General features: G+C 41.5%; 1 protein-coding gene across 1 annotated transcript in view; it reads left to right on the top strand.

The window, feature by feature from the left end:
* Positions 1–449: 449 nt before the first annotated feature.
* The window catches only part of LOC117962439 (serine/threonine-protein kinase N1-like), a 72,288-nt gene continuing 58,310 nt past the window's right edge, over positions 450–14,427 (top strand). Inside the window, exon 1 of the mRNA XM_059007069.1 lies at positions 450–1,244. Within this exon, the coding sequence (XP_058863052.1) occupies positions 1,224–1,244 (21 nt within the window). The 5' untranslated portion in view covers positions 450–1,223. The remainder of the gene's footprint in view (positions 1,245–14,427) is intronic.

The raw sequence follows: 14,427 nt of genomic DNA, 5'->3' as shown, positions 1-14,427 counted from the left end.
AGATTTTATCTTGAGTGTTTAAAGTTGTATATGGATTACATTCATCTCTGGTTCGTAAGCGTGCTGTTGAAAAGTAGCGTATTGCGGTAGATCACTAGTAAAAGCACGCTGACTATTATTAGTTTAGCCAGGCTGTTGCAATAAACCCAGTGGTGGCGAATTTGTGCTTTTCTTATAGGCTTATAATAATAATGATGTAGCAGCAGAAACGACACATTCCAAATGCCACTAGCAGGTAATTAACGGTCCCTATAATTAATACATCCCCATTCAGTAATGATTTTTTATTTGAATTTTTAGAAATTAAAAAAAAAAAAAACATTATGAAATAGATCCATAATAGGAATAGTGTACGGAACTGCAATAGTCGCTTGAAAGTACACACACACACACACACACACATATATATATAATTCTTTTGAAGGACTGGTCTGTTCTATCAACCCTGGATGACGTGACCGCGGGCGCGTTCCCGTGTCCTTTCTCTCCCTTGCTCGCTCGCTCCAGCGGCATCAGTATCAGCCTCTCAGTCTGCTTGCAAACCAACTGGCCGAAAACAAAACAGAAACAGCAGCGAGAGGGAGGGAGAGGGAGAGAGAAAGAGAGAGAGAGAAAGAATAAACTACATCGGGACTTGTCACAACAGCTGCCTGTTTTAAAAACACCTATTGATCTTACCCGACTACCGGGATACTGATAAACAGATCTTACTGAACGCGGAGTGGCGATGGCTCGTTGGTGCACGGAATAAGTCGGTTTTTTTTTGGTTTTTTTTTTTACATTTTGTTTTGTTTTGACAAAAGGGAGGTGTTGCAGCAACTGGGAGGGAATTTTTTTTATAGTGTGCCCGAATATATTCGCTGCGGACCGATAAACCAGACCAAACCGCAGCGGTAACAGAATTAATATTGCACCAACGCTACGCCTGATATTGATTTTAGTTGAAAATAACAATAATATCACGGGAACTGCCACTCTTGTCAAATAAGTACTGCACGTAGGGTGAAGGCAATTTCACGTTTGCCAATGATACTAGACTGGGAGGAAGCGATCAGTAAGCTAACCCCGCTTCTCTCGTCTCTATCTCCCGTCATGAAGGATTCGTTTACTCGTAGATCGGAATAAAACACCGCTTTAAGAAGACGATTTGGGGGGGAAACCAAGGCGGTCTTCAAAGCATAACAACATACACTTTGTTCGTGGTTTCTGATAAGAAGAGAAGAATGGCTAATGATTCATTGCAAGTAAGTTAAAATAAACGGTTTTGTTTATTTATGTATGTATTTATATTTGTATTTGTTTAACGCCCGGCTTGCTGTTTGGGAGGCAGCAGCGGGCGTGTGTTGTGTTTTGTGGTTTGATGATACATGTACAAGTTTAATTTGCATTGAAAGACAATGGAAATACACGCGATCCTAAATTACTGCGCCCGGCAATGTTCAGTAATATTTCAAGTTTGTCAGTCCGTGTTTCGCCGTCACGCGTTAGTTCCAGGGAGCACGATCATGTTTTGCTGTAATGATTGGTAATGTTGCCTTCGCTTTTATTAGTGTTATTGTTCCTTTTAAAGTCGCAAAACAAGTATTATCCCAAGTTTAAAAGCATTTGTAAGAACTGATCGGTTTGCTTGCGTTGCACTGTTGTGGTATGAGCATTGAGCTGGGTATTAATTCGTTAAACCGCACTTTCACATTATTATTATTATTATTATTATTATTATTATTATTATTATTATTATTATTATTATTATTATTATTATTATTATTGCATTTTCCTTAAGTCCCTAAACCTGTATTATCATAAGTTTAAAAGCATTAAATAAATAAATAAAAACGAATCGTGTGCTTTCATTGCACTGTCCTGATACAATGTGATCAATACGCGGGGTATTTAAAAATTAAACAGCACGCGATTGCGTGTAACTTGAGCCGACGTCTGTTAGACAGTAAGCAGGTCTTTTATGAAAGCAACATGTTACCGCATACACACTGAACCACTGACCGTAAATAAAAGCATGGCGCAGAATATTTATGAATGTCCTTTATAACAATCTTGATACGATTGAGTCGCTTGGCAGAGCCTTGGCATTTATTTATTTCATGAATGCATTTCTTGTTAAAGGACACACTCTTTATTTAAAATGCACCTGTCTGTGTTATGGCCGTCTTTCTACCATTTATGCTTGAACGTGTATAAAAATAAATAGAGAAATAAATAAAAACACAAGCATTGCGCTTGCCACCCGTTCCTTCCTCTTCAATGGAATGGTCCTGATCGTGTCACATCACCCTGCCAGTCTTTCACGCTCTAATCCCTCCCCAGTTACGTAGTGTGTTCACTGCGCTGTGGCACAGCGTTTCCTAGTGGAACCGGTTGTTGTGTATTGCTTGCATATGCTTGCGCATTGCTGCCTGCACGCTGCTTGCGTTGTCCCTGCAGCCAATCGGGTAAGTCATGGTTTGACGAACCGGAGTGATCCGCGCACGGCTCCATTCTGTCAGTTAAGTGCGGTTTGGGAAAGGTGTGGAAGCAAAGGTTATCAATTTGCATGCAGTCAACGCTTTATTACGAAACCGCGTGGTCTCTATGGTGAGGTGGGGTAGTAGGGCTGCCTATAGTGGCCATTCTTTGAACTACTGTACGCAGTATGAACCCTTTTTTTATTTGTAGGTCTTTCCATATTCAGTTACAGCGGTTTACAATTCATTATGGAACTATAAAAACGTTTCTGTTGGGTCCTAGTGATATATTTATATACGTGTGTGTGTATATATATATATATATATATATATATATATATATATATATATATATACACACACACGCAAAAGCCATCTTGAGAAACCCTCCATCACAGCAACATCTTTTTGGGAGTGATTTTGTGGTCTCCAAAAAACAATACCTTGTCTGTTTATTGAACAGTTTGGCCAATGCAGCTCATTCCAGTTGTGTCTTTATTTTGTCTTCAAATGCAGTGACGAACCCACAGTGAAAACTAGTTTCCATTGATGTTCCACACATTTCAACTTCATCTTGGCAATGTTTATAACCAGCCAGAACGTTTTAAGGGTTAACACATATCTGATGTTTCAATGCCAAACACTAACACCCTTACCACAGTGGTTACCACCCCTGCCTTTGGGGTCACTGATCTGAACAGCGACTGACCAGGGCTAGCAATAAGGGCTGAATGAATGTGCAGAGATGGGAATAAGACTCCAGGTGCACAGCAGTTAGATCCATTCCTGGTTTCACTATGAGTTTGATAAGACATACCTGAGCTTGTTACCAACACACTGTGGCTTATCAAGCTGGTAGTAAAACCTGGAATGGGTGAAACTGCTATGCACTGGGAGTCTTATTTCCATCCCTGATTTGCCTAAATGACACAAACCCTGTGTGATTCCCTCAACCATCTCTGCAAGCAGGTTGACTCTGTCCAGGCTCAGAATTCAGTGCTCAGTCCAAGCATCCTCTCCAGTGACTGCTGGAGTCTCCTATTGTGTGCAAGGTCCGACCCGCCCCTGTACACACGCTCTGTCACTGAGAGCTCAGACCAGTTTGCAGGGCGCCAGATCCTGCCAGAATGGTTATCAGCAGAAAGCTGAAGTCACGTCCTGTTTTGTTAAGTGTTGCCTATAGGCTAACCCATGCTTCTGCTCTTAAAAATGTGGCCGTTCCCACTGCATTGCAGGTCTAGCATGCCATGCAGATGGGTCTGCAGTTGGTACAGCTCAGCGTTGGTGTGCTTTTTCTGTTTCATTTGAACAACAGGTTTAAACCAGGCGCACAGAATGCTCATAATCTCAGACTAATGTAAAGGTTAAAAAAATGTTTGCAGGAGCAACTGTTAATCAATCTATAGCCAGATGAATCTGAAAGGTGAATAGGAGGATAGGAGTCAAGTTTGGGGAAGATCTGTGAAAATTCATGGCATTGATCTTGTTCACTGTGGACAGACAGACAGACAGAATCTCTACGTAAGGCAGTCCTCTTTTTAAATGATGACCTTAAACAGGACTGGGTGCAAAAATCTTGGAACATTTTTTATTCTGTTTTTTAATTTATATATATTTTTAATATATATATTTTTTCAATTTGAATTTATACATTAGAAAAAGTTTGGTGCTTTAATTAACGTAGAATAAAGTGCTCGGATGACATCCTTGGCGTTGACCCTTACAGAAATGCACCGGGAAAGCATAGCAAAATTGTAATAAAGCATATTGAAAGCCTGGTAAAGCATTGCAAAATGTAACAAAGCATAGGTAAGCATTGTAAAACCCAGAGAGGGATGGTAAAGCATATTTAAAAAGAAAAAAAAACACATGGCAAACCAGGGGGAAAAGCAAAGGGAAAACTGCAGCATTTTCATAGAAATCTACCATGGTAAACTTCTATAAGGAATGCCAGTGATCTACAAACCAGTGCACACCCTAGCACTGCATTAATCTGCCTAACAGCTGGATCTTGTTTTGCACAGTCAGCACGAGGGTAGGTATCCTATGATGACTAACAAAGGAGAATTTCTTTTCAAGGCAAAAGACCAGGCGTGACTGGGGTAAGCCTGTTCCATCCCCAGCGCAAGCAAGCCGTCAATTAAAGGCTTTGGAAAGTTATATACACATATATAGTCATGTACAGTGGATCAGCAGGCAGCTGTGTTTACAGTGTTAAGACAGGCCTTGCTGCTGATCTGCTAGGCGGTACAGTGTATGCAGTCCATGCATGTGCCATGCCCTTTCTGTTCATGAGTTTTGTTAGAGGCTGGCTCTTCTAGTTTAGATCTGCATTGCAGATTGCATTTGTACTGTGTTAGGGTTAGGGTTATACTGCAGTAGCACTGGAACCTCTGTGCTAACCAGGCTGTTGGTTCGCTTAACAATAAAAAAAGAGCCTGAAATGTCATCAGTGAACCTGATAAAGATGAACCGTTTGGTTCCAGCAGCATATCGTGTTCATAGGTTAATACGTCCAGTGGCGGCTGGTGGTTATTTTTGGGTGCTCACACCTGAGGTGCAGGTGAGGGGTGGGGTACAGGGGGTCCTCCTCAGTGGTAGAAGCACTAGTGGATCTGTTTCTTGTTGGAAGCGATACAAAAAGTTTGCTTGACGTCACCCCTACAGCCAGCCTGTTCACAGGCTAGCAACAAGATTTAAAAAAAATAATATAAAATATTATATAAATATTTTAAAAAAACACAAATATACTGTACAGTATATTTAATAACCGATTACCCCAAACAGGCAGTAGTGGTCTGTAAAAAAACAAAGAAAAATAGCCAAACACAGCACCTGCATGATGTTGGAAATCCGACAAAACCCAGCAGAGCTTAACCAAGTGTGTGTGAAGTGCTGCAAGATCCAGGACTTGCTTAAACGAGTAAGCATGCTAGAAATGGAGCAGCGGGAAGTGACAGAGCAACAGGAACTTGAGGAGCTGACACACCCCGAGTTCTTGGAAGTTTTCACCCCAAACAGACAGAAAGCCACCATGGAGATAGAGGGTCGAAACAGCTGGATTCAGGTAGGCAAAGCCAGGGAAAAAAAGAAACTTAGTCAAACACAAGCACCAGAAATCAAAACATAAAAATTTAAATGATCAAAACCAACATCAAGAGAATGAAAGGAACAACATCCAGGACCCTATAAACAGTGCTGGCCAGGCAGCAAAAAGAGGAGGTCATGATTGTTGGGGACTCCATATTGAAAAACACAGCAAGTTCAGTGTGCAGCCTGGACCACCTCACAACAACAGTGTGCTGCCTTCCAGGAGCCTCTGTCAAGCACATCACTGAGAATGTGAACAGGCTCCTAGAACGAACAGGAGACAACCCGGTAGTAATCATCCACATCGGTACAAACAACATTGGAAGAGATCCCTGCAAAACAAATTCAGAGAGCTAGGAAGGAAATTAAAAGACAAGACCAAAACTGTGGTATCTTCTGGGATACTACCAGCACCTTGCAAAGGACCATATGGACAGCTGGAAATACAAAATCAAAATGCATGGCTGAAATCGTGGTGCACACAGGAAGGCTTCACCTTTCTTGAACACTGGAGCACATTCTACAACAAGGACTATCTATACAGGTGGGACGGACTGCACTTAAATAAAAAGGGAACCAATCTACTCAGAGAAAGGATCCTCAAGGAGGTTCAGAAGCATTTAAACTAGAAAGGAAGGGGGGAGAAATCAACAAAAAACAGAAGGGAGACCACATCAAAATAAGGGCAACAACTCGGGTATGATAGCCATTCTAAAAGTCTCAAAAATAAAATGTTAGAACTTGAAGCTACTGCACTATCAAGTAACTACGATGTGATAGGTGTTATAGGAACTTGGTAATCCGAGAGTGATGGAGACGAATATAATATTAGTGGGTATACACTGTATAGGAAAGACAGGCAGGACAGAAGAGGTGGAGGGGTAGCGTTATACATAAGAAATAGTCTTGAAGCCCAGGTGCTAAATCTGGAAGAAAAAAACAATGCAGAACAATGGACAAAAATTCAAAGGGCATAATAATAGGGCCATGCTATAGACCGCCAAATTCAGACGCCGAGCAAAATAATCTGTTATACAATGACATTAGAAATGTGTGTAGCAAAGGAGAAGCCATACTAATGGGGGATTTCAACTTCCCCCATATAAAATGGGAAAACCCGACGGGGAGCACGACAGCCGAAATTGAAATTGTAGAAATGATAAATGACTGCTTCCTAACGCAATTTGTCAATGCACCAACTAGAGGGGAGGCATACCTTGATTTAGTCTTTTCAAATAACAAAGCCAGAATAACTAACTAAAACAGAAGTCAGAGAACCATTGGCAAACTCAGATCACATCATTAATAAGAGACTGGGGGGGTCAGCGAGCAAGCAAACACTGGTAACCAGCCGCCCCTGAATACGTTGTGTGTAGCGTGCTCTAGGATAAATGTTTGCCTGCCAGGCTCATCCTTTCAAAATACGCAGTCAGTTACATTTCATTATCTGTCAGTACCTGGCACTTAACTCCCCTCCCGTACTTGATTCTCAAAACACTGAGCAAAATAACAAAAACACAATCTGAGGTTATAATTAGTATTGGGAGAGACCAAGATGCATCACAGATTAAGCATTTAATTACCCCCTTACAAGTTCCTGGTAATTAGCTTCTGAACAGGTTATTATGATCAGCTGTTTCTAAACAGCTGGGCTATTGCTTAGCAGTAAGCAGAGGCTTATTTTGAATGCAAACACAGTTTCTTCCCAACTGTGTTTATTTATGTTCTTTCAAGATAGGCAAATATTTCAGTGTCAGTAATTCAACTCTATTGATAAACTGCTGCTTGTCACAAAGGCTGATTGCTGCTAGAGCATTGGACTGTGTTTGAACTACAACACATTGAAATGATTATATGGAAGTAAGCAGACATGACTTTTCATCTATAGATCAGTGGTTCCCAACCCTGGTCCTGGGGACCCCCTGTGAGCTGGTTTTCATTCCAGCTACGCTCCCAGTTACTTAGCTAGACCCTTCATTCAACTGATAATGTATTAATTAGACCTTTTTACTTGTTTTCAGCTCTTAAACAGTGGCAGCTATGACATTTTATAAGTAACTTGAACTTTGTGTTCTCTTTGTGGTGTGTTCTCTTACTATTTTAAATTAATTGCAAGTGTGGCCTTTTAAAGTAATCGATTTTAAATTCGACAATCACTATCTTGCCTATTTTGGCAGGGTTTTTTTTTGACTTTCAGTGAAGTGGTTTGGTTTCATATGCATAACATATCCAAACTACAGAAGTAAAGGGGTGATCTAATAAATTTGCACACAACTCTAGACTTCAAAAAGCCTTCAGACACAGCATGTGTTAGCTGGTAATGTAGGTTAGGACAAACCCCCAGCACAAAGACTTTGGGATCAGCAGCATGTATTTGGGGAGCATGGAGTACAATGCAAGATAAAGCATTCGGACTCGCTCGATTTGGGGGTCCATGGCTGGGCTGTTGGGACACAAGGTTGACAACAGGATAACTGAAGAAAGGTGGAGGGATGGGATTCGATGGAGAGAAAAGAGGGGTGAGTGACAGCTCCATGTATATGTTTTATCATTGGCTGAAAGGTGATGTGTTTGGGGAGGTACAGCAGGAACACAAACTCGATTGCCTATCATCTACAGCTATGGCCAACATAACTCGTTTTGCTTCATAAAGTCGAATGAAAGCTGCTGAATAATGTTACGGTAACATATTGAATTGCATACCGCGTTGTAGTTTTCCATATACTGAGAGAAATTGAAAAAATGTGACATTTCGAAATCTAACATGAAATACTGTACTACTAGTATGGCTTCCGGTGGACTTTTTGCAATATCATTTTGTAGTTTCTTTGATTAAATGCATGTTAAGTAAAACATTTAATTTATGTTCATATAGTGTCAATCCTAAAATTCTAGGTGATGGAAAACTTTTGGCCAAGCTGTACATGTCTGGCAATCTATCTTAGAGCCGTTTAATCTTTCCTCAACCCTGAACACTTCTATTCCTTTTGGCAAGAAATTGAATTAAACCAATCTGGAAATATCCTGCAGCTGAAGAACAGGGCTGAGCCTCGCTGCTCTCCCTCAGGGACAGTCTGCCCTGCTGCCCTCCTCCCTCTGATTCCTTTAAAGCATCAGCCAATTGGCAATCGAGCTGCAGTGTCTCTGTCCAATCAGAAGGGCCGGTCGAGCAGAATGTTTTGGTGGAAGATGTAGAGATGAGTAAGAACAGATTGCTAGCAGCTGTCCTTAGTGTTTATGCTTAGAAACGTTCTTTCTTTATTTCTGCTGTTGGCAAAAGGTTCTGAAATTACATTTAAACCACAAGAGCCCAACCCACCCCCAAATTTCTAACCCTGCTCAGACATCTGGCTCCTGATCATTTCAATAATAGACTTTATTGAGGGGAGTTCTGAACCCCAGGACTGGGTGAAGCAGCAGGGCTAGTGTGAGTTTCTAACCCTGCTCAGACATCTGGCTCCTGATCATTTCAATAATAGACTTTATTGAGGGGAGTTCTGAACCCCAGGACTGGGTGAAGCAGCAGGGCTAGTGTGAGTTTCTAACCCTGCTCAGACTCCTGGCTCCTGATCATCTCAATAATAGACTTTATTGAGGGGAGTTCTGAACCCCAGGACTAGGTGCAGCAGGGCTAGTGTGAGTTTCTAACCCTGCTCAGACTCCTGACTCTTGATCATCTCAATAATAGACTTTATTGAGGGGAGTTCTGAACCTCAGGACTGGGTGCAGCAGGTCTAGTGTGAGTTTCTAACCCTGCAGATGATTCCAGGGCTAGCGTAAACTCTGTGGTTCATGACTGTGTCTTATCTCCCTCCAGGTATGTCCAGTGACACTTGCAGTTAAACGTGGAATGACTCAAACTGCTGTGCAACGGGAGTCTTAAGTATTTAAGCCCTGATTTCACGGGGGTTCGTTGACGGATCCTTTTATTAAAAGGAGGTTTGCCTCCCCGAGCTTCCAGATTGCACTTTGCTACGCTAATCCAGTTAATGCATTCCTCTAAAACAAGGGTGAATTTTAATAGGCTTTTGATTGTGGTTCGGAGCCCAGAAGGTCTAGGCAACAGATATTGATGTGAGCTTCTGTTAACCCGAAAGCAGATTCATCCTTTGTGGACAGCAGTCCGTCTTGAAGCAATGTAACCTCCACCCTGGTCCATTAATCCATTATGATGTTGTTATATTATCCCAGAATTGAGCACCCCTGTTTTAGTTATCCCAATAGTGATGAAACTTGCTTAGGATGTTCTGTAGTTATTGGGAGTTCTATCCATTAGAGGTGTACTCAATCAGCCTCCTGTGTCCTGTAATAAGCAATGCATTAAAAAAAAAAAAAAAAAAAAAAAAAAGTATTCAACAGCAAGATGCAAAAAAAACAAAAAACACTTGCGTCTGCATTTATGCATTGATAAAACGTTATCCTGCATATGCATAATATATGCATTGATAAAACGTTATCCTGCATATGCATAATATATGCATTGATAAAACGTTATCCTGCATATGCATAATATAATATATGCATTGATAAAACGTTATCCTGCATATGCATAATATAATATATTAAATATTCCAGATTTTACCAAAAGCTTGGTTTAGCTTGATTAGCCATAGTGTTGAGGTACAGTAACAAACTCAAGTGTGTCTTATTACTTATTAGGACTGGGTGCAGCAGTAGGGCTATTGTGAGTTTCTAACCCAGCTCAAACTCCTGGCGCCTGATCATTTCAATAACAGACTTCATTGAGGGGAGTTCTGAAGCCCAGGACTGGGTGCAGCAGCAGCAGGGCTAGTGTGAGTTTCTAACCCAGCTCAAACTCCTGGCTCCTGATCATTTGCAAAATATGTGAAATACAGTTCAATTGCTCATCCGAAAAGCCAAACACAATGTATAAAACAGAAAACTGCAGAATGCGTTGTACGGGGGTGTGTGTGTGTGTGTGTGTGTGTGTGTGTGTGTGTGTGTGTGTGTGTGTGTGTGTGTGTGCTTGTGCGCACGCGTTTATGTGAGGGATGGTTGTGTGTATTTGTGGGATTGCTTACAGTAATCACAGCTGTAGATCTGTGTGTAGATAGGATTCATTTGAGCACTGCAGTGTGGTTCAGAATGCCTCAGCTTGCCGTTTCTTGCACTCTGGTATTAGTGAAGGTGAATGCATGAATCCCCCTTGTTCTTGAGAGCTGTTATTATAACAGCTGTAATGACACGCGGGGTTAATTTGCACCGCTAAGATCTTACACGAGGAGACAGTTGTTTTTGCTAGTGCCTTGGTTTGGCTTGTGATACGTTTTACTATAGTATTGACCCCTGGGCCTCACAAAGGTAGATATTTAGTTTGTCGCCCTGAAATCACGTGGCTGGAGGTGTCTGATGGTCTAGATATCGATTCATTTATTTTTATTTATGTTTTTTGTTTGAAGGGTCATACAATTGCACAATGATAAGGTCATTACAATACAGTGTAACTTTTTTTTTTTTTTTTTACTCTGTTATACAACAAAATCATTCGTACATCTGTACATACAGTTACAAAACCATCAATGCATCAAATGCCAAAAAAAAGGAAATAATTGACTGTGACATTAAAAGATCATTTTGCAAGGCCAAATTTACTGAACCTTTGTTCTAGTGCATTGTATTTAAATATTTGTATTTAATAGATATATATATGTATCAATAACAATCAATAATAACCTGTTACATGCAATGCTTTCTACAAGCTGCCTATGGCAGAAATAATTCATTTTCAGGGTCCCCGAGTGGCTCACCTGGTAAAGGCATGGCCACGCTGTGTGCAGGGTAGTCATATGGGGCAGGTTTGAGTCCTGGCTGTGTGCAGGGTAGTCATACATCTGGAGAAAGCGCTGCAGAACCCGAAGGGACAGTTTCTCCTCATCGTGCTACAGCAGACCCTGCTGGCCAGGCGTCCAGTGAGCTCAGAGTGGACATCTGCAGGGCTGGCCTTTGTCCTCCGGAGGCCAGTAGCTCGCTGACATCGGCTCTCGAGTTCCTGGGTGCAGAAGAGGAAGCTGGCTCGGCCGTGGGATTGGAGGACGCCCGCTGAACCTTCAGTTCTCCTGAGCAGCTGTGTGGGGAAAAAATAATTGGACATTCTAAATAAAAAATGTAAAAATCATAACAATTAGTTTTTACAGACACCACGTTTTGTGGTAAAAAAAAAAAAAGTGTCTAAATATCAAATGAGGGATTGCATTTTACTTCACGTCGGAAAAATCCACTTTTAAGGATTTGTCAGTATATCTTGTATTGTGCCTAGAACATACATCGTAGTTCTAAAGTCAAATAGTAGTTCATTGTTTGTGATTTATAATAAGTAAACTGCATGCGATGACATCTCTGATAACCAGAAGAGACACCCTACAGTACACACCGTGCATTACTGTCCTTCGAGATCGAATGAAACACGCCAAGGTTAACATAGAGCACTGTGGCTTTTTGTTGTGCTACAGGGGCTCCCCATGTTTACTAAACACAGCACTGTACCTGTTTAAACTGGTTTCGCCAGAAACCTATATGACTTTCCATTCAATTATCCTTTCTCATTAAATAAGCAGGATGCTGTTCATAAAATAAATGAATCTGATTTATACCTGGCTGCCTCTGTGTTCATTCATTGGAGCCTGGAGTGTAAAGAACGGGTTTTGATGGGCTGTGTTTTCTTTGTTCGGTGTGAAGGGATTCCTAGTATATCTACGCATCGGGATGGTAATATAGTATGCATTTATATACAGTAGTGTGCAGATTTAGTTACATCCTTTACTACCTGCATGAAAACCTCAATTTCAATTTTCAGTCAGTAATCAGCGATATAGAAACATCAGGCACTCGTGTGTGAAAATGTTCGACCACTTTGTGCTTTAAACAACTTCTAAAAAGTCTCCTGCATGTCAGCATTTGTGGCTGCGTGTTTCTTTTCTCCTTCTGTTTTAAAGCAATTGCACATCGCAGTGGTTTGATTTCATATGCTCAAATCAGAACCATAGAAGCAATGGGGTGCTCTAATTAATGTGCACGCTGCTGTAGATAAATAGCACATGGGGTGCTGCTGCCGTTTCCTGGTACATAATCGCTTTGTGCATCTCGGTTCAAATTCACTACACTGCCCTTGTGACCTACAGCACAGGAAACACAATGTCACTGCTTATTGTTTCTGAATATAAACGTATCCTAAAGCAACATTTAACCAAACAAACAGAACAATACAAATATTGTAGGCACAGTAAAATGGGAGGTTGGGACAGTCATGTCAATAAAGCCCTTAAGAGGGAAGATAATGTTTTTTAAAAGCATTCATTAGCAGTAAGGGCGCACAGGGCAGATTAGACAGGTGGTTTTCAACACTGCTGTGAAACGTGAGCCCTGTGCTGGTGTAACATGATCAATGATGTCATGTTGTTGCACTGTGTGAGTTTCCATCTTCATTGCGGGAGGCCAGCCTCATTGCAACACTGTGTAACACTCAGTAACAGGACATAATCCAGTGGAATCCAGAGACATTTTAACCTCTACCCCTACTGGCTCCAGAACAGCAACAGAAGACCAACACCAGTCATTTAAAAATAGAAACGAATAGAAAGCTCAGTTTGGTTTAAATAGCAAGTTCGGTGTGGTTGGGACAGCAACATCTTACCAGTGGAGACTTTATATATATTTAAAAAAGAGATAACCTTTAAGAGCAAAAGCTGTGTCCACAGAACTTTAAGGCCTTTTTTTTTAAGGACTGATTTGTGTTTTCAGAAGTTTTTAGTTGAACTGAACTTCTAACCCTATCTAAAAAAAAAGCTGAAAAACCGGTCTTTACAGTTGTGAATAGGGTCCAGTTTTAGTTTCTAGTACTAGTTGTGGAGTAGTGGTTAGGGCTCTGGACTCTTGACTGGAGGGTTGTGGGTTCATTCCCAGGTGGGGGACACTGCTGCTGTACCCTTGAGCAAGGTACTTTACCTAGATTGCTCCAGTAAAAATCAAACTGTATAAAATGGGTAATTATATGTAAAAATAATGTGGTATCTTGTAACAATTGTAAGTCTCCCTGGATAAGGGCGTCTGCTAAGAAATAAATAATAATAGTTGTGAACATTATTGTTTTTTTTCTTTCCTTTTAAAAATAAAAACGTGTTGATTGCGCTCTGAAATATGCAGCTGTTTCTCTCTCTCTCTCTCCGTCTCCCTCTGTCTATCTCTTTTTTCATCTGTGTTGTTCAGTGTCTGACCTTCAGCGTCTGCACAGCTTTGATTGCTTGTGTTGCTGCTGAGCTGAAAGCACTGCACTGTACAGATCTGTGCTGCGCTGTGCCCGTCTGTCTGCCTGCCTGCCGCCTGCGTTATCTGTGGGACTGGCTGGGGGGGGGAGCAGGATGTTGAGCGCTCCCTGTTAACCGTTTTTCTGGTCGTCATCGCTGTATTGAACTTGTCTTGCGTGTATCTATATATTACTGACCACAATCACCTAGTATGCTCTTCATTTGTGGCAATTTGCATGAGAGAGCTGAGACAGATGGAGAGTTTTCCCCCATAACCCTCCCTTCCAAACACAGGAATCTGTTCTGTTTTTCAATCACTGTATGCCGTTCAAATCAATAATATTGCTATTCTAGAATATGCCCTGGACTGGAGGGAGCACCCTTTCTCTTAGGCAGTGAGGGAGGGAGCAGTTCAGTCTCCATGCCTCAAGCCTGCCCTGGACTGGCGGGAGCACCCTTTCTCTTAGGGGGGTTAGGGAGGGGAGCAGTTCAGTCTCCATGCCTCAAGCCTGCCCTGGACTGGAGGGAGCATCCTTTCTCTTAGGGGGGTGAGGGAGGGGAGCAGTTCAGTCTCCATGCCTCAGGCTTGAGGCTTGAAACTTAAACTAGCTCAGTGG

Source organism: Acipenser ruthenus, chromosome 34 (genome assembly GCF_902713425.1).
Source record: "Acipenser ruthenus chromosome 34, fAciRut3.2 maternal haplotype, whole genome shotgun sequence".
In the NCBI taxonomy this organism is placed as follows: domain Eukaryota; kingdom Metazoa; phylum Chordata; class Actinopteri; order Acipenseriformes; family Acipenseridae; genus Acipenser; species Acipenser ruthenus.
Note: the sequence above shows the minus strand (reverse complement) of the source record. Positions and strands in the feature narration are given on the sequence as shown.